We start from the raw sequence: 24,000 nt of genomic DNA, 5'->3' as shown, positions 1-24,000 counted from the left end.
GGATCAGGGCACAGGTGAACACTCAAGAACTAACCTCCTGTTAGTCTCCTAGGTAGCTTGGTGAGCACAGCCATGCTCATGACCTCTTTCACCTAGAAGCTGTAGCACGCGTCCACTGTGCTGCAGCTCAACTGGCTCACATAGGTTAGGGTGTCCCTGTCTGATTCAGCAGCAAAAGTTGGCCAAATACAACCAGTTCTGAACCCAGGACACTGCCCATCCCTGAGCGACCCTGGTGAGCGATGAGGCAGGCATGGTATGCACTTATTTCCTCTACTCTTTTATACAGAAGGCAAGGCTTTCGGGCAGTTGCACTCTACATCCTCCCTTCACCTGTGGATAGTCCAACCCTGCATTTACAAATAATTCTTCTCCTTTTTAATTGTAAGATTCCTTGTCCTAACAATTGCATGCAGATCCAGTTCAGCTCTATGCAACAGCCTCCCACTGGCTGCAGAGACCAGGGACACGGGCAGGTTTTACGAAGTGACACAGGGAAGTTTCCCTACATGCATGAAGGGAACATGCCTATCTGCTGCAAACATCTCATGGGTTTATCCCCAGAGCCAGTGCTTCACGGCATGGGGTAACCAAAGGGATTGATGATTACCAAGACATTTAACATTACAAGAAAACTCTGCTTCTACACAGTTTGTCCTCAAGAAAGGCAAACGATTTGACTAAACGTTGGCAGTAAATTGCTTTCTTCCTAATAATCACTGGAACCCAAGCTACTGTCTCTTGTGGAATGCGATAGGTCGCAGGAGTTTCCATAATCTCATCTGCTCATCTCAGTATTTTTATTAAGACACAGAAATCAGTCAGACCTTGTAGCACTCCTTTTGTCTTCCTCCGAAATCAGGAGCCACACAAAATCAGCATAACTCATGCGGCCTTCCTTTTGAACTTCATTGCCTCTGGAAAACACATGAGGAAAAAAAACAAAACACACAACCAAATCACCAGGCTCCTAAAATATTCGTAACGCTATCAAACATCTTTTTCAAAAGCCCCAAATCATTGGTGAGATAAAATGGGGCATCACCACCCATTTAGCCTGTGCTCCCTGCACTCTGCAGCACCAGTCTGCGTGCGCTTCATCGCAGGCACCGCGTTTGCTGCCTTGACCCTCAGCTCTGCAGTGATCGCGTCTACCACATCCCCTCCCACCACAAGTTCTGGGCTGGTTTACTTTTCGGAGACTTTAAAGCAGGGCTTTCCAGCTATCCCTGTGCCACTGTGGGGCACAAACACACAGTGCTTGCATGGTCCTTCCACTATGTCCAGCTCGTGCTACAATGAGGTCTATAGGTGGTCATCCTATGGGATTTTTTAAATTTGTTTTCTTAAGATACCCAGAAGTCTCAACTCCATTTTCAGGCAGCTCCAACTCGAGCACCATGTTGGAAACCATTCTGATCAGTGGGGATTTTTGAGAGTATCTTGCATTTCTAATCAGCCTGACAGAAATTCCCCTTGCTTTTACCCCCAACCAGTACGCTATTCCTCACCTCACCACAGCACCGCTGAATATTCGCTCAATGATCCTGTTTGATAAAGCTGGAAACAAAGAAAACACAGAGAAAATGAAGCTACAGGTCACAGGAATAACTACAACCAGTTGTTTGTGCTGAATCCACACAAAGCCATTTCCCAGTGCTAAAAGAATGCTCTACCTACATTGCCTGTCTAACCATTTAACTGGTCTCTGTTTAGCAGCTTTTTGTAAAAGATGATTCTCCCAGTGTGTCTGCCTTTGTATCCTCCCAAACACCGTATTTCCCCACACGTATGGCAATGTGTGTTATCTGGATTATCAGACACGGGCAGTGTTACTCCTACTTTGCTGCAGTAGGATTTGTCACATAAGCAAATCCTGCTGATGGATGGAGACTATTTCAGTGTGTATTGCAAAAGCAGCTCAGTTACGAAGCAAAAACCACACATCAAACCCCTACAAAACACTTCTTAGCAGAGCACTAGCTGTGGCAATCCTGCTGCAGGGAAGGACAATGCAAAACAAGCATAGTTTTAGGTGAGCAGGAGGGCTTTGCCAGCCAGGAAGCGCGTGGGATAGATTGTTATGGCAGAGACACACCAGCCAAGCAGCAAGTACCAGCCTTGAGCCAGATTTGCACACTGACTTCATGCTCCCAGCCTGCTGATACGCTTCCTTTAGACCCCCACCATAGCTCTTTCTACATGTTCTCCATCGTTTCTGCAGCCCTGGCACACTTCCGACACACCAGCCAGGCAGACCCAACCTGCACCACCCCTCAAATCCCCCTGGCACCGTGCTGACAGGCTGCTGTACCACTGCACTGACGGCTTCTCCCCTTCGCCCTGCCCGCAGCACCCCTTCTATCGTTAGTGCCACAGCACCCAGTCCTCTCAAGCCTCCTGTGCAGCAAACACTCCATCCCCACACTCCAGCCTCTCAGCAGGGACCAAGTCTCCTGTATCCCCTCCCCTAAGTCAGGCACTCCTCCATCCTCACCCCATCCAGCCTTATTATCAACGCTCCTGACCCCTGTGACTGCCTCACTCCCCCAAAACCCCCATGGCCTTCCCATAAACACCTGCACTCAGAACACTTGGGCCACCACACCACTCTGACACACACACATACCTACAGCATTGTCATCTTCACACCCTTTTCCTTCTTTCTTTCTTTCTTCAGCCCACTAGGATCTTGGTGCCTACAAAATGTTGTCCCCATCCCCAGAGCTCCAGCAATGCCTGACAACTTGTCACTCCTCCAGATCCCTGTAGCTTCACACATTACAACACCTTACCACACACTTCACCTTTCCTGCCACCTCTAGTCACATGTCGTGTCCAAACATTTCATTTCCCCAAATCTGATTCTCTGTCCCAGACCTACTTCCCCCAAAAGTGCAGCAACCACACAGAAGAATCCAAGAAGGCTTTGTCTTCAGGATTAAATATGCTGGTCAATAGCTCGAGCTCTTGTCCAAGATATTACATCATGAGTCCCAACAAGTAAACACATGGGCATATCGTGCTCTCAGAACATGGATAATCCTAAAAACAGCCAACCTGAGTGCCTCCATCTAGCACAACACGTACAGAACAAGTGCCTTCGGATCTTTTAGCCCTTTGTGGATTTGTATTCCATTAACTTATCCATGGCCCTTGAACCTTTGAAAATTTATAGCATCTGCTCAACTTGTGGAAAGGAGTTCCACACTGAACTCAAGAGAGGTTCTCCAGAGTGCATCTGCAAACTGAAATTCACCAAGTTTCACTACTGGACTCTGGAATTTCTCTCACACATAACAAGATTGCACTGCAGCAATCTTTGAAGCCCGTGAAGGACATGGGCTTGTCCTTCTTGTCGCTACTTCCAAGTTCCTGCAAACCCCTTAGTAAATAACAAGCAAGTTTCAAGACATTATTTTAGCTTGTCCTCCTGACAGTGGCCCACATGTGAACAGAAGCTTCCTCTCTAGCTACTCATGCAGAAAATTGTATGTACTGCATTTCTGTGTGTCTAAGCCTCTACAATTTGCTCAGTAAATCAGCATTTGTGTAAGAGATGGATGGCTCCATTTGATTTTTTTTTTTGAGGAATCAGATTAAACAAATTAAAGCTAGGCTTTACTCTTCAGTGGGAATATTCTATTTTCAGCAATTGCCTTCGTCCCTCCACAGCTTGCAGGCAGCATACCTTGATCACTGTACCTAGCCAGATCCTTCTGGCTGATGTAAAGATCATGGTCAGTGTCCAGCTCCCAGAATTTACAGTATATAACATAGAAGTGCTCGTAGGAGAAATAATCTGTGATCTGATTTATGTCATCCTCTTCTTCCAAGAGAGCAAGAGTCTGAAAGAGTACAAATAAAGCGGAAGTTAAATCTAGACAAAGAGGCAGTTCAGCAGCTGAAGTCCTCCACCCTCTGTGGAAGTTGGGTGAACACAGCTCTGAGAGCTAATCCAAAATGCAGCCTTTCTCCCCAAAAGGAGGTTTTGTTGCTGCATTCCTTAGCAGGCACTTACAGAGCATCTGGCTTAGCTATCCCCGTTAGCATATGTATGCACGATATTTCTGCCACTCCTGTGAACAATTTCTGCTAATTTTCAGCTATAGTGAAGAGCGAGGCAGAGAAGCAAGAACATAACTACTGTCTCAGCTGGGATCTGTTATTTGTGAAAAATTTCTGACCTGCACCAGAGACTCAGAGCTGTTTACAACAGCAAGTCCACACTGCTGCACAGGAACTGAAACGTATCTTTACACATTACACATCCTTGCCTGGCTCCTGAAGAGCAAAATCAAGTCTTGCTCCAGACGCATGCTGGACTGGGGACGGAGGGATGGATCCCAAGCAGATCAAATTAATCACACTGATTTTCCTCGGCTGTCGCTGACAGGACTTAGTCTGGTTTAACTAGCAGGCTTAGACAGATTTCCAACCGTGACATCTGTTAACGCGTCTTGTTAGAAAACCTTTAGTGACAATGTCCTTGTTTCCTTCTCACTTCACTCCTACCTCTGTCCTACCCTCCACTCCACCTTCCCACCGACAGGAGGGTATTGCATGTCTACCAGTGCCACGTCCCTGCTTGCCTTTCTCCTAGTGCTGAGGCCACGGGACACCAGACAGCCTTTTCAGTCTAATAAATTACGGCTTCAGGAATGCGAAAGGGCTAACAGACTCAAGTGAGCTATAGGTCTATCCTCCCCTGTCCTCACAGCCTCTCAGAAGGGAGGAGATGAAACACAGCCTAAGAGCTATCCCAGGGTCCGAGCAGGCAGGCTTAGTGGCCTTCCTATCCATAACCATACGAACAGATGCTGTGCTATATGTAGGCACCAATAATTCATCAGCTTTCAGTCACCTTCGCATCCAAGGAACCCAACTGAGTCTCAACAAAACTCTCATATCCTGCTATCCACCAGGTTCAGTAAAGTTCCAGGCAGGCACAACAGGATGGCACTGCCAGACCTGCACTAGTCTGACTTGCTGACGCTCAAGTCGAAAAACCTCTGATCGATCACTCACTAGCAGCTTCAGGTTCTTCATGGATCTCGCCATTTCTTTGCAGATGATAATCACTTGGGGAGGTTTTTCAATAAGTATTTTTTTCCTTTTATAGCTTATGTCAAAATATGCCATTTACACATGCAGCAGAGAGCTGCCCAAGCAAAACTATGGTCCCAGAGCTGAACTTCCCTGCTGCAGGAGATGAAAGGCAGAGTAAATACGCCAGGAGAAAAAGGAGGAGAGTGTATAAAGAGAGAAAAACAAGTAAATAAAGATGCAGGATAAGTTGGGAAGATTTGTTTATAACAGAGGTTAGGGATGAACTGGGATCAGAAGGCTTGGATTGGCATGAAACAATCCAACGGAGCACTGATTTTTTTCATTAGTTCATGTGATCAGTGGGTCAGAAGATGTCAAAGGAGGAGGAGTGTGAATTCATGCTTGAGGCTTTTGAAGAAGACAGTACACTGCATCTGGAAGGGAGAACAGGATGCAGTAGGAAAGTCTCACTGCTTTAACTGAGTGCTGGACCTTTCAGCCTAAAGACACCCTGGCTTTCTAGGTTGGGCTGGAGTTGAGTGGCCTCGGACAGTTTTAACCTGGTGCTCTTTCAGAGAAAATATACAGAGAACAGAGACCTAAATCCTGAAACCTCTGCCCAACATAAGGATATGCCTCAGGGATTGTAACAACAACTAAGCTCCATTCACTAACCTTTCTCAAGCCTCCTGCAGAAGTGGAAATCAGCTCCCGAGATGCACAGTCTTGCAACTGCACGGCACAACACGCCTGACCAACTGTCAGTGGGCTGACTGCCGGCTGTGAGTCAGGAAACTCGCTGTCCTACCCACCACGTACTGCAGGCAATCCAGCAGCTATTCTTGGCTGCTCAGTGAGCCACTTAACATAGGTGCCCTGCTGGGTCTTGCTTCCCTTCCTCTTTGGCTAGATCAGGAGCCAAGAGCCAATCTGCTTGATGTAGCCTCAGAGCAGGTGCACAGTCGCCCCTTGACCTTCTGCTAGTGCACTCTTGGCTACTCCAGTCTCCTCTCATCTCAACTCAGACACAACTCCTCCACTGGCTCCAGCACTGACCATCTGGGCTGCCTCACTGCAGCCCAGGGACAGCTCTCCCCCTTATAGGTCTTAAACAGCTATAGGAACAAAGATATGATGCACTCTGTTTCTGGCTCAGGCAGAAATCAACATACTTGCAAGAAGTTGCTTTTCCTCAGCTCTGTTAGAGTGATCTTCCCAGACCAAGATCGATTGACTGTGTAGAATATTCTCTGTATAACCTGCAAGACATGAACAGTGCTCTTGAAATCAACTCCTGAAACATACCAGTTTGGGAATTTAAATGCAGTAACTTTATTTTGTTTATTCGCTCATCCTAAGGGGATTTCTTTTCGAAAACTGTTCTGTCATCTTTTTTGTAGGTACTGCTATCCTTAATTCACTATGCAGTCTGAAAGTAACATTTGTTTCTGAAAACAGTATTATCCATTTCCAGCCTACAAATATTTTCACTGCTCTTAATTCACATCTTTGAGCATGCAGATGCATTATTTATGTCAACAAATATGTTCAAAGTGCTGACGAATCACTTTGAAACTGAGTTTTTCAGGTCTTAGGCACTGTAGCTTGCATGGATCTCAACTGAAAGAGTGTCCTGCATCAGAAAAAAAAAAAATCAGGACTTTTGAAGAGAAAACAGGACATGTAAATGAAAGCCACAATAGATGTCTGACCTATTGTGTCTATAGCAATGCCTCATCCCCTTGGTTGGTCCCCTGAAAGTAAGCAATAGAGATCATCTGTCTGCATTTTCTATCTTCATTTGTCTCCTTTGCTGATCTGCCTCTGGTGAAAGTGAGCAAAAAGCACGGGGGGAACGCATAGACTACTGAGAACCCAAGAGAAACAGGTCACAGTACGAGACCGAGTACACTCCCAAGTACCTAAAAAGGCAAGCTGAACCTTTCCTAGTCTGCTCCTTGTTAGCTTGTCAAATATCATCACAAAGTGGGGAAAAGGCATGATCAAGCATGTGCAAGAATAAACTTAAGAGGGGAAACAGCAACAAATAAACACCTTCAACAACAGAAATTATAAATACAATTAATTTATAATTTATTATATCATATCTAGAAATATAATATAATAATATCAGCATTGAAATCTACGGAATATAATTCTTGCCAACCAAACCTAATACAAACTTTTGATGTCTCTGACATCATGTTGACCTATTATTCTAGAATTTCGGTAAACCTTAATAGTGCATGCTATTCCAACACAAAAAATTAACTTTACACAACAATAAGGACATTATAGGGATTGATCCTCTTAAATTAAATGGGATGGGTTTGTTTCTTGGCTAGAACTAGCTTTAAGTGGGCAACCACCATTTGAGGGTCATGCTTTGACTCAGTCACACAAGCCCTGGTTCTTAGTCCAGAACAGATCTAGAACCAAGTATGAGATGGTTGCTACCAGTCTGCTTTGGGACACGCAGCTTAGCGAGACAGCAAATGCTGATGAGCACAAATAATTCTGAGAGCAACAAGAATGATTTGAGGACTCAAAATGTATCCTGAAGAGAAAGAGAATTAATGCATTCAACTCAGCAGAACATGACGCTTATGGCTAGCTATCCTGGTCCTTAAAAGCCTACATAGGGGGATATGGGACAGCAGGAAGACTCTCTCTCATTGAAATACATAACTAAAGGCTGAAATCAGCCTAATTCAGACAGATAAGAATGCACTTTTACAATGCCATTGATTAACCACTGGGACAACTCCCAAAGAAACACTGCAGGCTCTTTATCACTCCAGACTTCAAAGGTGGATGTCCTTCTAAAGCTGGGTGTCAATTCAATTAAAAACAAACAAACAAAAATCTATCCTAACTATAGCAATCACTGAGCAATGTTCTATGGCCTGTGTCATGCAAGAGGTCAGACTAGGTAATCACAATGATCTTTTCTGGTCTTAAGCACAATGAAAAAGTTGAACGTTTGTTTCTTCTTTAATGTCTCTGGCAGCAGCTGCCATTCTGAAGTATATTTTTGGACTTGATTTGGCCTTTGCTTCCAGATTGCACAACAGCTCAGAGGCTGAAGTGGGTCTCACCTCGTACATAATCCATTATCACACCTGACAACTTTGTAGCAATTCTTAAAGATCCAGGGTTTTCACATCATTCCAAGGACTGAAAAATAACAATCCCAAGAATCAATAAAAGGACCCTTAACAACCAATTCTTTTTGTCTGCCTGCAGGGTATTAAAAGACAAGAATATAGCTCCCTGGTTTGCGACACAAACTGTTCCTCTATCGTGCCATATTGATAAAGATGTTCCATCTGCTCTCTCCTCACCTAGTTGTAAGAGCAAGGCAGAGGCAAAATTGGATCTCTCTTCATCTCTTTTATCACATCCAGTCACACAGTGCAGGCTTTATTATTCAAATAATGGTCCAGTTTCAGCGGATAGTACCTAGTGTATATGTCAGTATAAAATGTCAATGCTTCTCACTTTCTCTTCTGGGTTGTGAAAACCAAGCTGTCAAAAAAGCATTTGGGAAACATCCTAGAACATAATTACACAGCCTGAGATGATTTGCAGCATTCAAGCCACACTTGTCAGTTATGCCTTACTGAAAGCCATAACTGGCTTCGTTTTTCCCAGCATGGAAGATTATTTATTCTGAATTCAGTAAATAACCCTTTGGAAGGGGAAGCCCCTTCTTATTTGCCTGTTATCCTCATGTAATCTACCTCCAGGACCCAAAACACCGATGAGTCAGTTCTAGACCTTTCCCCAATCTTCCCACAGAAGAACAAAAGCAACACCATTTCTGGAAAAAACCCACAAAGCTTTATTAAACCCTGTAGACCATCCTCCCTTTATACATTTGCATTTGTAATACTGCATAAGCTGAAGCATTTTTCAACAAGCAATATGTTTCGCCAAGTTGGTTTTACTTGACTCAGCTTTTCAACAACTGCAGGTAGTGCTAACTCTGAGCCTTGTTTGAACATTCTGGGAGAAGTCACATTCTAAAGCTTTTACACTAAGTGCCACGTGATATTCTGCATCGTCTTCACCAGCTTCAAGAGTTGGTCTCTGTCAAAAGAAACAGAAGTAGTTTAGTGTACTGGCTCACAGATACTGATACAGATTAAATTACAGCCTCTTGTATCCAAAAGGCGCCTCTAAAAGGTGCAGAGTTAGGCAAAAAAAAAAAATGCAACATGCACACACATCTTACCCATGCTAGACTGTTAGCTTCCTCTCCAGGTGATTTCAACCAAGCGATGCTGTATCCAGTGAAGAACACAAAAGCCACCATCTCCTTATGGCCCTCATCTGTAACATAAAACCAAAATGTAATTCTGGCACTGGCAGCAAATACGGCATTCTGTCACTGTAAGTAAGTATAAGGCACTCTACCTTGAAGGGACCAAAAGGATCCAAGTAGTCTCGAAATCCAGGGACAAAGCTGTTTCCTTCATTACCTCCTGGTGGAAACACTGAATTTTGTAACATTACAGAGAGGGAAGTGCCAAACTCTCTGTGAAAGGAGATGTGAGAAATAGGAACTCCTGGTATCAGAGAGGAGAGCCACTGCTGCAGTGGGCCAAGTACTGCCACTCCAGATGGGAACAACCTGACCCAACAGACTGACTGTCTCCCGAGGTCTTGACTCTGCTCCAACTCAGTGATTCGGCCAAGGCCAAATACACTGAGCTCAGAAGGAATCTGTCTGTCGGCACAGACACCCAGAAGAGCATTAACCGCTCAGCGTGAGGACTCTGTGAAGGACACGACAGCTTTGCAAGACTTGCCACTACACACCATTCACCTCAACCACAAGCAACACTGTTTCCTGGCTGCCTGGGAGCAAGTCTAGAAGCCACCTCTCAGAGCACTGTGAGTAAGGGTGCCTAAAGGCTCAGGCTGAAGGAGGAACGCACTGTGGAGACAAGTAGAATCAAGAAGCACCAAGGAGCTTCATGTACTCATGAAGAGTCCAGTTCCGTGACTGCTTTATGGTGGTCACACAGGACCTTGCCCAGGCACAAGGGAACTGTGGAAAAGGAGAGAGGAAGGAAAAGGTGTTGCCCTTTTTAGTAGCAGTCGGAACTTCAGTTATCTTGAAGCAGAAGCTCAGCTTCACACAGCTGGTGTCTCAGACCAGAACCTGCAATGCACCCTGCTGAGGTCCAGAAAGTGCTTCAGGACACCAAGGATGATCATTTGTGAGATTACTCTATGAAGACATTGGTTTCCTGCCTTTATTCCCTCCTTTAGACTCTGAAAAACTCAGGAACATCATGTGACTTGAGAAGAGGAACCTGGAAAGGCAGACGCACAGAGCTGCCTTTGTCACCACCTAACAACCAGGACAACCACGCATTGTATCTTGACCCAGCAAAGAACAACTGGTTGATACTGCAGTCAGAAACCCATGCTAGTGTGACCTTAAATATTTCAGCTCTCACCCGTCCATGTACTTTAAACACCAAATACCAGGGTACATGTGCCACAAGCATCTTCCTCACTCACCCATTCATGTGCCTCCATAATTCCCTGGCCATTGTCATACCTACTCTGGCCAGTTACTATGCTTAATGTATCTGTTGTCTTGCTCCATGGGGACTAAATATGTTGATAATACACTGATGTTCACTGTCATGTTCAAGAGCATCTAAACATTTACAATTTATTCTTGTTATACGTTTCCATAAAGTGTTAGTGTGACAGCTCAAGGTTTGCCCAGAGCAACAGTGTCTTTCTGCCATCTGCTCCTTACAGGAAAAGAACCATGTCTGCCAGTAATCTCCCAGCTGCCAGTATGTGGTACAGCTGGCCCCCATGCAGACCTTGGCAAGCAAACAGGAGAAACTTTAAGCCCTTGAGTCCTATTGGGATACAGCTCCCATCAGGTCTGTCATTATTTGACTTTGTTACCACTGCAGAGAGAAAGCATCCTAACATTTATACCTTTTATCAAGATTCATACCTAACATGAGACAAGTTAAAAAGGCTTAAAAAAAGTACAAACTTATTCAGGTAAAGCACCAGTCTAACTGCTGACTGCAAAGTCAGAACAAAGCTACAGAACAAAACCCAACAACAGCAGTCGCAAAGGCTCAGAGACTCAAAGACTAGACAGGCTTTCTGGCAAGAGCAAGAGGCAGGAGTGTTGGGTGGGAGAGCCCTGTGGGCAATGGATGCTTGGTACCATGGAACAATCACAGATTCCCTATGCCTAAATGACAGAAATCTTCAAACATACAGCCTTCCATGTCTCAGCAGCCCAGCAGAATTGAGGGTAACTTAGCAACACTCAAAGACCAAAGAAGGACATCTCATTTTTCTTCATCAGGATTAAAGGCCAAAAAAGTTGGGTTTATAGATTTGTTTAAGACCAGAAAGAATCATTATTAACCTTTTGAATAACCTCTTGTACACACAGGCAGATGACTTTTTCCTTTGGAAGTAGTCCTTTAAAATAACTCATTGCCAATAATATTAAACACACCTGTTTTTTTGAAATAACTGAAAGATTTGCTGATGGGAACAGTGACAAATCACAAAGAGAGGTTTGGTACAGCCATATCACAGGGGATCAAAGAAGCCAGCCTACCGTCGTAATATACCGGGAATGGAACTCCGGAGCATCCTTCAGGAACGTCAGGCCAGGATGTGTTTCCACCACATCCTACAAGATAAGACCAAATAAAATGAAATAGATTTCCTTCTCCTTTTAATGTTTAGAAGTTACTGGATTTACAAACCAGTACTTTTGCTTACTTTTGAAACTGTATTTGCAGCATTAACAATAAAACTGAAATGGCATCTTTTAATCTATACAGTGAACCTTCTAGAATAACAAGTAGAATACATTTTCTGGGCAATACGCACCTGTTGGGCCATTTTGATTTACTTAAAGACAGAAAAACAAAGGAAGAGAGTTAGTGAGTAGATGAAAACTCATTTTCATTGAATGAGACAAAAAATTAGTTAGTTGACCATGCAACTATTTCCTCTCCAAGATCTTTTTGTTTTCCTCCATTCTTTGAAGACATTAATATTTACTAGAGCTAGATGTCGGAAATAAACATTCCTCGAAAGGCTGAGAAAGGTACATTTTATGTCTTCCACAACAACGAAAGCTCTTGTGAGCCTCAGAACATCTATAGATATGATCAGAGCTTTTCCAAAATTTAATTGAGCTACCTGTGGAGACGCCTCTTTCTCAAGACCAGCTTTTTGTAAACCAAACACTGGCTCACGATGACAAATCTGCCAAGAAATGCACCACCAAAACCATGGAGAAATCACTCAGACCCTGACTGAATCAGTTCAGATCCTGTGTGAATCAACGTCTGTGTAGTTTCTACATGTCTGACTCCTCCACCCTTCAAAAAAGCGTTCAAAGTTTTGCTTTGCCTACACCATTACATGGCAGAGGGATGGAGCAGACAGGGCCCTTAGGCGTGCGATACGACCAAATTTTGGCTGGTCTAACTTGATGTCTAATATGATGGTGTAATATGGTGCAACATTGCTAGTCTCTGGTTGCTGACAAGCAAGATTGTACATGCCTTTGATTGCACCAGTAGCTAAAAAGCAGAACTGCCGTCTATCAGGAAAGGCAGCGGGCCCAGTGGAGAAAAGATGAAAAGGAACATGAGAAAATTTACCCATCACAGTCCCAGTTTTGTTTGAGACACAAACATCCACTGCAGACACAAAATCTTTCCCCAAAGCAGCATTTCCACAGAGGGCAACACAGCGTGCAAAATCTAGGGATAGGTGGAAAAGCTCAGAAAAAGTATCAACGGATAGATGATCAGAGGAGCAGATGGACCTGGTTTACACAGAAACTATAAAGAAACTTAAACCTATACAGAGGCTCCCTAAACAGCCACAAATAATTAAAGAATGATACTTTGCTTTGTTAAAAATACCATGTGAATAAAAGGAAAGGAAAGAAATGAAATCAGGATGCACAGATTTAGCCTGAGTATTAGGGGAAAAAAACAAATCAGCAGTGAGACTTGTGCACTAGCAGGTTAGAGGCATATACAGAATAATTGAAACTGTAAATTTTTTTGCAAAGATTTCTACGTGATATTGTATCTGGCATTCAATTATAATTGTCTTGTCAAGCAACTCTCATAACTTTTCTAACTAGCTTTTATGCTGTGCTTGAGCATGAACAGTGCCATGCATTTTCCCCAATAACCACCTAGAGAAATGGGCAAATTTCAGCCTGGTTACCAGGCACCAACAAACACGAATCCTAACAAGAGACCACATAAAGCTTTGACAATCCTCAGTGACCTTAGCAAGACATGTAGCTGGTTGGCACTCATGCAAAATAGTCCACTTCAAATGCTTATTTCTATTTCACTCCAAAAGAAAGCCCACCCAGGTGCTGTTCAAACCAAAGGTCTGCATGTCCTTGGTAAACATTTAAAGACATGAAAATAAAGAAGTCACAAAATAAACATAGCTGGCCCTCCCCATCCATTCACTGCTGAGCTGTTGCAGGTACCTGAAGCAGTGGGATGAAGTCCTCCTGTTCTAGGTAGTCACAGCTGGGCTTGGCTAAAAGGTACGTGAATCTGGATGCATCATCGTGGCAGTTATGTAGGATTCTACAAGAGACATGAAGAGTTACTCCAACCACTTTATACCTCTCCGGAGAATCACAAACTACAGACGGATTATGAAGTGCTTTATCACACGTTACACAACACATCTACGCTGTAAATTATGCAAAAAGACCTCAGATTACCAGCATCCATTTTTTTCCCAATATCTTTCAGCAGCACCAGTGTACTTCCACCAAGGAGAGCTTTTTTTCACGTTAACGTTGATGCGGTAAGCAATGTTTCTTACTGGAGACTGTTCTTACTTTGATTCCACAGCATCTCTAAGTAATCTGACTTTCCAAAATGCTGCATGCTCACTGATCTCATTTGAAGTCAATAGGATCGACCTAATGGGATGCCATAACAGGCATGCTCTCCGATTTAATCCTTTACTATATTTCAATATTTGAGGATATTGCCAAACTACAGTGACTAAATTTTCAACCACAAAAATCATTCCCCAGAAGGCAAAAAAGAGCATCCCTTGTTAATTATGGCACAGCTGGCTGCTGTGCACTGAAGTCACCAATAACAGCCTAATGAAAGAATTAGTAGGACTGAGTCTTTAGAGAAGCATGTAAACTCATTCCTTAGGTTGACAGTTTGCATCTATGACACCAGTTCTTGTCTCTGGTTTCTTCTAATACAAAATACTACGCTGGTCAAAGGTATCACATTTACTTCATTCACTCCAAACAGAACTACTCATGAAAACAGAAGCTCCATGACATTTAGCAAATCACTACTGAACACTCGTAACAGAAGAGAACGTTCCGATACATCAAACACTAAGTTGTGCATATAGTATAAGGGAAACAAATTGCCCAGAAAATTGCCCTGTATTCTTTAATAGTTGTGAAAATACAAATGCACTACTATTTACTATGAGGGATTATTCACCCCCCTCCTCTCCTGAAAATGTATGAGCTTCTATTGAAAGGGAATACTGAAATGCCTGGAGCTTTCCTGCAGAGATCCCACTGTAACTGGCTTGCAGTTAATTCTGGTCTCACCACTCTTTACCAAAATCAGACTTTACAAAAAATAGAGTTTTTAAAATAAGTTTTCCAGGAAGAAAAAAAAAAACACAACAAAAAAAACCCCAAAATAGCTTTAGTGGCTAACAAGCAATTCTGTTAGCTGCACATTCGTATCACACTGTCAATTAACAGATACCTTCTAAATCAGCTGCAGAAAAGAGGTGTTAATGTTTTAGCTTTAAAAAAAGATAATAATAATCAGGCACAAAGATGAATCCCAAAGCCATGTTTTAGCAACGAACTAAAAGATCTGATTTAAAGTATTCTATACCCAGCAATTCCTATTGACTTCAAATGAGATCAGTAAGCACGTAGCATTTTGAAAAAGTCAGGTTACCTACTAAAATGCTTGAAAATAGGCTTCAGCAATTAAAGATTTACTAACTAAATTTACCAGGAATGCTACATTTCTTTCTGTCTATCATGCTTCCAGAAAAATTTTTGTAACTCTCAGAAGGGAATATGGAAGGGGGTGGGAATCTTGCTAAAAAAGCAATTAAAGTGAGAAAAGCACACAAAACTTGGCTTGGAAATGGTGTGGTTAAAAGAATACAGAAGAGGGGCATGACCACAGTTTGCAAATATCTGAAGGATGTGAAAGTCAGAGGAGTGAAAATATGTGGTATCATACAAGAGGGATTAATTAGGAGTAATTGGAAGAACCTAAGGAAGGAAAAAATGTTTTCTGTGTAGGAAAAACTTACTGATCAGAGTCACCCCTAACATTTTTGCAATATTACCAGGGTAACTAGAAGCTGTTTTGACAAAGTTATCACAGGAAATACTTTGGGAACTCAGACTTAAAGGCTACTTCAAGAATCTGAAGAGCAACCATTAAGTAAAAAATTATAACTTTCATTGGATATGACATGGAGACATTGTTCAGGTGTTTCACAAGGTAGGCTAAATTCTGAATTGCCCTGGAAGGAAAAAGATTAGGCAAGAGAGCAAGCCTGTTCCATCTCACACCTCTGACTCCAAGCACAATATATCCAGAGCTCTCAATTTCAGAAAGAAGCCTTGACTTCTATGTGGAAGCGACTGTCAGACGCCACGTATTTATTATACAGCATGCTTGAGGAAAGTGGTAAGTAATAAAGCTCCCAGAGTATCCACTTCTGTTATGCTTCTTTATTTTACACTCCTTCTTCCTGTCCTGTAACATTATCACATGCCTCCTCTCCCCATTCCCAAATGGCCCTCGCTTAGTGCACTAGTGTAGCAGCTACAAGGCCTGAGACAAATACATCCAAAATCCACTGACATCTATCAGCCATCTCAGAAGAACTGACATATTTCCAGGGAGTGTGTTAAGATATTTTATATGCCAACCACACCAAAACATCTCATCATCTATACAATTGCTTCAAAGTTTGTTGATGCAGCATGAAAACAAGTGTTCAAGGAAGAAAACTTAAGCTGATGGAGACTTTTAAGCCATTTATTTTCTTCTAAAAAAGAGACTGATTTGACAAGTCTGGTGGAAGAAAAAAAGATGACTTCTGTGGCAGGCTGTTCTTTTTCTAGAAAGAATTTTGCATTTTCTATACTCACTTTCTCCACATAGATACAAATGAGCGTACAGATACACATCCCGTCCTTTCTCCTCCTGATGCATTGAACATAGGTGCTTTCCAGTAGAGTGGGCAGCCACATATCTGTAACGAAACACCAGAACAAAGAGGGATACAAAAGCAGTCACAGGAAGAGCCTGCTTGTTTATACATCGAATTCATCATCAAGACTTTTACATAAGGGAAATAAAGCAGTAATGGCACATAGGTTTGTAAAAAAAAAAGCGCTACTTAGTGTATGCCAGGTTTCAGAATCCACCAGTAACTTCCTACTTTGTCATATGCCTTTGTAAGTAGCTGAGAAACATGTCCTGTCAGGCTAGGAAAGGATCAGAACCTAGGAAGCTCTTAAGCTCTGTCTTTGAACTGTTTAGCAAGATCCCCTGCAAAGTGAAGTGGAGAGAGACAGGCACCTCCTTCCAGAAGAGCACTCACACCAGCTGCCTCACTGACCTACCTTAGAAAAGGATGGTCCATTCTCTATATGGGCTGACTTCTCACTCATGGCAAGTGAACTTCAGTTCTAACTACAGACAATTAATGATTAAATGCCCAGAGGTGAAATAATTCCCATCCTGTGGCTTTCAGCACTGCCTGCCACCCAGAACAGCCCGTTTTCCCAACACTGCTAGATCTTACCTCAGAAGAAAAGTAGGCTTAAAAATGGTTTCCAACACTCAGCTGCTGGCACCTTCAAGAAAACTCCTCTTTCCCACAAACATCTTTCCAGCCACCTTCGTGACTGCAGACAAGGTATCAGAACATCTGCAAAACACAGGCCTTGGAGGGAAGGCAGCTGATCCAGGCCAGGCACAGGCAAGAAGGATATCACACCAAACGGAAGGAGGAATATTTTGAAGAAGCAGTTCTGCTTTTCCCACAAAGCCTCTTTCACCTCTTCTAGTAAGCAAGGCTATCCTGCAAGCCCATCCTCAACTTTTTGTCTGGGCCTGCGTGTTTCTTTGGGAACCCCAGTCAGCATAAGAACTCCTTTCGGATTTAGCCATCCCTGTGTCAGGCAGCTGTACTTCTACAGGTGCTTAGCTGCTCTGAGGAAAGAACAAAACTTACTTTCTGCTGTCTTCTTTGTGTAGCTGGTTCTCTCACATTTATTTCAGAACCCCAAACTGGTACTATTATCAATAATCCCATGGAACAGAAGCAAGCCTTACAACAGCTAAATGGCATGGAGCACATCCACGTAGAGACAGATGCAGAGACCAGGCAGAAAGGCAGAGGTCTCCTCTACACCACCTTCCTGCTTTTCCCAGCTTGAACATGACAGGCCACACACAGTTGCCTGTCTTGTCATAAAATCAGTTTCAAAGCTTTTTTTTTTCCTCAAAGAAGTTTTTCTGTTTATGTTTTCAGAGATGGTTTACAAACAATGCCACTCAATTCCTCTAAAACCAAACAAAAACAGAAACCTGTCTCTCCTTTCATAAAAACCTTCCTTCTTGGAAGACAAGTGCTCCTCTTGGACAGAACATCATCGCCTGATCTAAAGTGCCAAAGATTCAGGGCAAACTGAACATGAGATGTGTCTGACAACTGCTGGTATTAGACCAGCATCACTGATGGTTGAAGGAGAGGAAAACAGAACCACACATCCGCATCATGCTCCCACACAAGTGCTGCGTTTTGTTCCCTGAAGCCAGGAACTCATCAGCAGACTGTGACAGTTCCAAGTCTGCTGACACCTGCGTTATGGATATTGAACATACACATCTCCGAGGCCGAGGGTTGACTAAGCGTTTCCCTCTCTGTGCCCGAGGAGGCGTTGGTTGGAAACTGCTTTCTCAAGCAACGCTTCAGCAGTGTAGAAAGATGATGTCCAGACTGGTAGGACAGCTAACCAAAGGAGGTAACTGGCACTACCTGAAGCCAGAGACAGACTAAGTTTCTGTTATGTTCTGAGCATAACTACAGAGGAACAGAAAAACAAAAGTGCTATTTGTATTTGGTAAGAAACATGAAAGAACCATTTCACAAATCAAAGCAAGAAAGAACATACCCATCAAATGTGACAAACAGCAAACCGAGCTCATCCTTGTTTACTGTTTTCTTAATCTAAACAAAAACGTTCAGAGCAAAAGGACATTGGTTCTTTTTCACTATCAACGAGAACAGCTGTGGGATACTTTATTAGTTTTAGTTTCAGTCTCTCCCTCCAAAAAAACCCAAGAACCTTGGAGAAGAGTTACCTTCGCAATTTTCCCCATTTCACAGACGTTTGCTTTCTCATCTTCAAACTCTGTAAAGGCTTCTTCAACCCTGGCAATGATCTCTTCATGATTAGTGCAGACATTCGGAAGTCCTTTAGGGAAGTAGAAACGTGGAATGTTTATCGACAAAGGGGTACTGCTGGTGGCTTTATTCACAGGCAGAAGAGTGCAAGGGCTAACCGCGGAGGTCAAAGGGACTGGGGATGAAGTTCCAGGTTTCTTCTCTTGTTTGCTTTGAACCTGAAAATACAATGAAGAACAAATACTTTTTAACAGCATGGCACAGCGAGCTGGAGAAAAGAGTTTGTGCTCCAAGCGATTAGGGAAAAAACAAAAGCTATCAACAATTAAACTATGGCACTGGGATAAAAATGCATGTCTTAAGTAGCCAATTCAAAAATTTCTGCAATATCGAATGTTGCAAATTTAGGATATGTCACACCTGCTTCTACGTAGTTTCTGCGCGTTTTATGTATGCAGCTGTGGATTATGATATACTATTGGACCACGAAAGAACACTGCAATTCAGCAATACCGTAGAAAAAGGACAATGTTATTTCTTCTTATGCTGGTCTCTGCGTTGTCGTTCTGCCCCATAAACAGCAAAGCATCAAAATATGGTCTTTAGCATTTCCCCTTAGAACTAGGCCACCCACTCACACAACCATCTTGCCTCAGGTACGAGCAAGCTTACATTCACAATATCGACATTTTCCATTCCTCGGGAGCATCATTTGTTTTGCCAAAGTATTGCTTCACAGATAAATTAAGAAAAGACTTGCAAGACTGTCTTCTAAATTTCAGGAAGCCTTTATTCTATGCCCAACTTGAGCTGTCCAAGATCTGATTTTGTTCGAGGTACTAAGTATGGGCAAAGCAATTTTCACACCAGGAATATTGAGCAGCCAGCACAGTTTGTCATTGGGCACCCACACGATACAGCACACACAGTTAGTGCAAAATGCAAAAAAACTCTGTTTACAACTCCAGTTGAAAGAGTCCTTCTGCAGGTGAAGCACCCAGAGGTTTCACTGAATCAACACCTACATCATTTGTTGAAAACGAGGAGAAAACTGGAAACTGAAACTAGGCCTTCCACATGCCTGTTTGAAGGTGGTCCTTTCTCCCACACCTACCATCTCTTTTCCATTAGCTCTACCATCCTGTCATTCCTCTCCTGTCTGTAACAAACATATGGTCAATATGGTGATACCCACTAGATCACCTTTCTAATGGATCTCTGGAATCTTCTCCTTCTAGCCGTACATCAGTACATTTCGGAAAAGGCAGCATTTGTATTTAAGTACATGAAATCCTAAAAGAGGTAATTTTTCAGACACAGGAGGGAATATTTTTTAAACTTTAAAAAGTCGTTGCAGTATAAGCAGCAGAATTCAGATGCTGGAATGCTGAGGGATGACAAATTCCCTACTCTCCCAGGAATACACGCTTTCTTGGGAAAAGGCGACAGGCTTGCCTGTTGCACAATGGTTCAAATGCAAGAGTTATTACTAATGCAACAACATATGTGATAAGAGGCTAATAAGGCAATAGTCAAGTAAATACAGCTGCAACTTTCAGTTTGTTTATTCTAACTATTTCAAAACAAAATGGTTTTAGGATAAAAGTAGCCAAGTTTGAGTCCACTAAATACAGAAGAATGTATATAATGAACTGACTAAACTCTTTGCCTTATTATTTTTGAGAAACTTGGAGCTTTTTTCTAAACACACACTGAATACTTCAGCTTGCCATTGGTTTGCTTTCAGGAAGGTAAAAAAGGGAGAATTGTAAAAGCTTCCTTAAGCCTTGTTTTTTCTGCATTTTAAATTACTTTATAACCCATTCTTCAGAGACCTGTAAAATGAGAAACTGAAGGATTTTCCTCTTTGTCACTCCTTCACTGCTCTTTCTTTAAATGGGGAGGAACTCTTCCTTCTTCCAAATACTGTCCCATTTCGGAAGCAGGAACACACGTGCTTGCCAGCCCAAGCATACTTTTGTACTGCAACTGCTCTGCACAGAACACATTAACCCAGAGCTCGGGTTCATTTAAGTCCTTCTCTCCCGCATTTTGCACAGGAGCATTTGAAGATCACTTTCAGCATTCAGGGTTGGGTTTTTTTTGAGTGTATCAATACTAGTACTGAGAGCACAGTCCTCAATATAGCTCTCAACCTTTGAAGAACAAGCCTGATGACCACCATCTGCTCTTCCTCTCTTCCTTGACTTTTCCTGCTCTCTCACATACTGCACATCTTTGCGCCTGATCCTGAATGATGCTGGAGCTCAAAGTGGGCCAGAAAAGAGGGTCAAAGGGTCTAAGGCTCAAAATGTTACCGGGGCTGAAAAGGGCTGTGGGACAGACTACGCATCAGCCCTGGTCACTCTGTCCCCTGGTACAACAATGCAGGTAGGGGACCTGAAATGGTGGCAGGGGTGAAGCTGGGGGGAAGCTAGTCACTCACTTTAGGAGTGGCAGCTCAATGGGTTAATAGAAGACAACCCTCCTCCTGGCTTCCCTTGCTCTTTACTCAGTAGAGTAACAAAAGCAAAACCCAGGCAGGCTGAATATGGCTGGGAAGGGAACACATGGCCCCAGAGTGGCCACTGCTGCATGTTAGAGGTAGATGAAGATCCACCTCCCTCCCATAGCTGCTTACTTCAGTAAGGGAGGCTAAGCAAGAGGGGTGAACAGAGCTCCCAGGGACAGGTCTTCTCAAGAAGCCTCCAACTGATTAGGAAGTAGCAGGTTAGTGAATTGGATCTTTGTAAGTAAGTCAAGCTAGTAATTTGTCTTGGAGGACTCCTCATGCACATCACTGCTTCTGCTTCTACAATCCACCTCCCACCCTATCTGCCCTGCCTAGCTGGTGTCACTTTTCCAGCCAAGACCCAACTCTACTCGGTAGTTTTCGCTTTCTGGATTCCAGCAGAGGGGAAATCCCTGCAGGTCTCTCACAGCACCATATTCATACAAACAATGCAAAGTTGGAACAGACAACGAGGTGCCAACTCCAGCCACTCGTCTTCTATAATAGGACTTAACATCAGTTTGTCTTGGAGACCCACTTCTCAGAAACAGGTTTATTGCTCTTGAAAGTATGCATGCACTCGTAGCTGTCAGGACTGTGAGGAACTAGAAGAAATGACTCAAATTTAACAAAAAGGTCCACAAACCAAAAGGAAGCAAATCAACATATTGTTCTTTCTAAGGACACTGACTCTTCGCTTGAACAATATATCCCCTTCCCTTTCAGTACAAGAGAGTGATAAAATTGGAAGGCAATAAGGAATCCCCAAAGTAGCCCACCACCACATACATACTGATACGGCACAAGATTCGAGCTGATCATCATGTAATGCAACTCATCCACTTTGCCTTGGCCTCCACCCTCTGAAAAGCAGAGCAACTCTTTCCTTCAGGTACTGACAAAGTCAGCCACAAGAGCCACAAGCCGGGACCCCAGAATCTACATTCATTTCCTGATCTATGACCACAACACAAGCCAGAAGATTAGACATTTATAGGAGAAATACAAAGAATGCCACTAAGCTTTGAAGTAGGGAGCCAGTTCAGACACAGGTTTGCAGCCGACCTTCCCAGTAAGACTGAATCACTAACTCCTGCTCAGTCCAAAGCAAACAAGGCAGAAGCATTGCTCATGGGTGGCTTCTTTTCAGAAGATCCTACTTCAGGAATAGAAATAAAATGTCTGAACTTTGTCATCCTCCTTCTCATGTTAAGAGCTGTCTACAACAACACAAGGAGAAAACAACAAGCAGCAACTAGCTCTTGAGGATCCTGTTCCCTAGAACAATCTTGCAAGTTAATACTCTGGGATGGGTGTACCCAGATGTCAACCATTATGGAGACAGCAGGGAGTTAATTACAACTATTTGTGAAAAAATAAAGGAAGAGATATGAAGGGAAATTCTGTGGTAATTCATTGTAAAAAAAGTTTCTAATTGCAAAAAATTAACCTTAAATGCTGTTTGCTTAGTGGAACACATTTCTCCAACAGCGATGTGCGTTTTCAGAGAGGACAGTTAAGAAAGGAAACTACGAATACTACAATAAATCTTTTAACTTTGTTATCAATAGCATAGACTTTTTTTTTCTGCTAAAGAGGAAGACAAGATTAAAGCCTGTTTTTAAATACTGCTTTACAGCGTAGTGTAATTTACCTTAACTAAAATCTGTTTATCCACTCTATCACCTTTTGCCAGTCATACAATTTATTTACGGACAGCCTAAAGCAGTGACATCTGCGTTATAAATAAACCAGAACTACAGCCTCATTGTAGCTACACAGACAAAGCACAGGGACTAAATCTCTGCCATCCAGGCTCGTCTCTCAGGAGACAGTCCCAGCAGAAAACTCCATGGAAGGAAGTAGTATCACATGAAGTACTCAAATATTTTCTGATCCTTCCTCCTGGCCCCAAACTCCAACAGAAGCCTAGATAATAAATTTACCAGTTTCTTGTTTTGTTTTGTTTTTTTCCAAATAGGATTCTGTAATCCTCTTTTCTAGGGTACAGTGACTCAGCCTGGTTTCTCACAGTCCACAGTGCTGACTTAATGTCTCCTTCCATTTTTTACAGTTCCTGTCGTACTGAAGTCTGATGGTAACTGGACACAAGCCATCCTCAAAAATCATCGGTTCTCCAGAGCTGATTTGTATCTGTCGCCCAAGACTTTTTCTTCCTTTTCTTCCCTGAAGCCCTTTCACATCACTGTGTCTTTCTGCTGTCTCTTCCTCACCCAGCTGTAAGGACAGTAAGAACAGCAAAGGTTCACCTGCACGTGGCTCCCAAGAGCACAAAGAGGAGAGGCCACGAGAAAACATGTTTCTGGATAGAATCTTTTCTACTACGAATTGTAAACTCATGCGCAGAAACAACGTGCAATCACAGCAAAACACAAATGAAAACAAACCCTGCCTAACACAGAATCGCAAAAGGACTTAGGTGGGAAGGGACACAGGGCTAACCTTAAGGCTCGATCAAGTTCCTCATGGCCTTATCCGGTTGAGTTTTGAAAACACAGACCTCACATGCCTCCTCTGACAAGCGTGCCTATAGATCTTACACACGTCCTTCTTGTGACCGATATACTGCAGCCCACGCTCCAAACGCTTCCCTGAAAACTCCATGGAGAAAATAACTAGCGTGCACCCAAACTAATCCAGACAGAAGGACAACAGTGGGCGTAAACCCCCACTCCAGTTCTCAGTTGTCCTGATTTGCAGATGACACATACCTAGGGGGAAGGCCGGCATGAGGAGAGGCAGAACCTCAGGTGTGAGACACCTTGACAAACTGTTCAGCTACTTCCATGAGAAAAGGTCCCAAGTTCTCCACCTGCACACAGCAACCCCAAGCATCGGCTCTGGCTGGGAATCCACCGGCTGAGCAACAGCCTTGCAGAAAAGGATGTGGGGGAGAAGGTGTCCATCAGGCTGAACACGAG

The 24,000-nt window shown here is 43.1% G+C and overlaps 1 protein-coding gene across 1 annotated transcript in view; it reads right to left on the bottom strand.

Annotated features, from left to right (window-relative positions):
* PPP2R3A (protein phosphatase 2 regulatory subunit B''alpha) overlaps nt 1-24,000 on the bottom strand; it is a 42,713-nt gene that overhangs the window by 6,931 nt on the left and 11,782 nt on the right. Inside the window, exons 2-9 of the mRNA XM_086618349.1 lie at nt 18,504-18,764; nt 16,280-16,383; nt 13,586-13,688; nt 11,669-11,743; nt 6,222-6,308; nt 3,692-3,848; nt 1,512-1,560; nt 828-917 (exon numbers count right to left, since the gene is read on the bottom strand). Of these exons, the coding sequence (XP_086474475.1) occupies nt 828-917; nt 1,512-1,560; nt 3,692-3,848; nt 6,222-6,308; nt 11,669-11,743; nt 13,586-13,688; nt 16,280-16,383; nt 18,504-18,764 (926 nt within the window). The remainder of the gene's footprint in view (nt 1-827; nt 918-1,511; nt 1,561-3,691; nt 3,849-6,221; nt 6,309-11,668; nt 11,744-13,585; nt 13,689-16,279; nt 16,384-18,503; nt 18,765-24,000) is intronic.

The sequence above is a fragment of the Tauraco erythrolophus genome, chromosome 11, assembly GCF_009769465.1.
Source record: "Tauraco erythrolophus isolate bTauEry1 chromosome 11, bTauEry1.pri, whole genome shotgun sequence".
NCBI lineage: Eukaryota > Metazoa > Chordata > Aves > Musophagiformes > Musophagidae > Tauraco > Tauraco erythrolophus.
The sequence above is the reverse complement of the archived record's forward strand: the minus strand, read 5'-3'. Positions and strand labels throughout refer to the sequence as shown.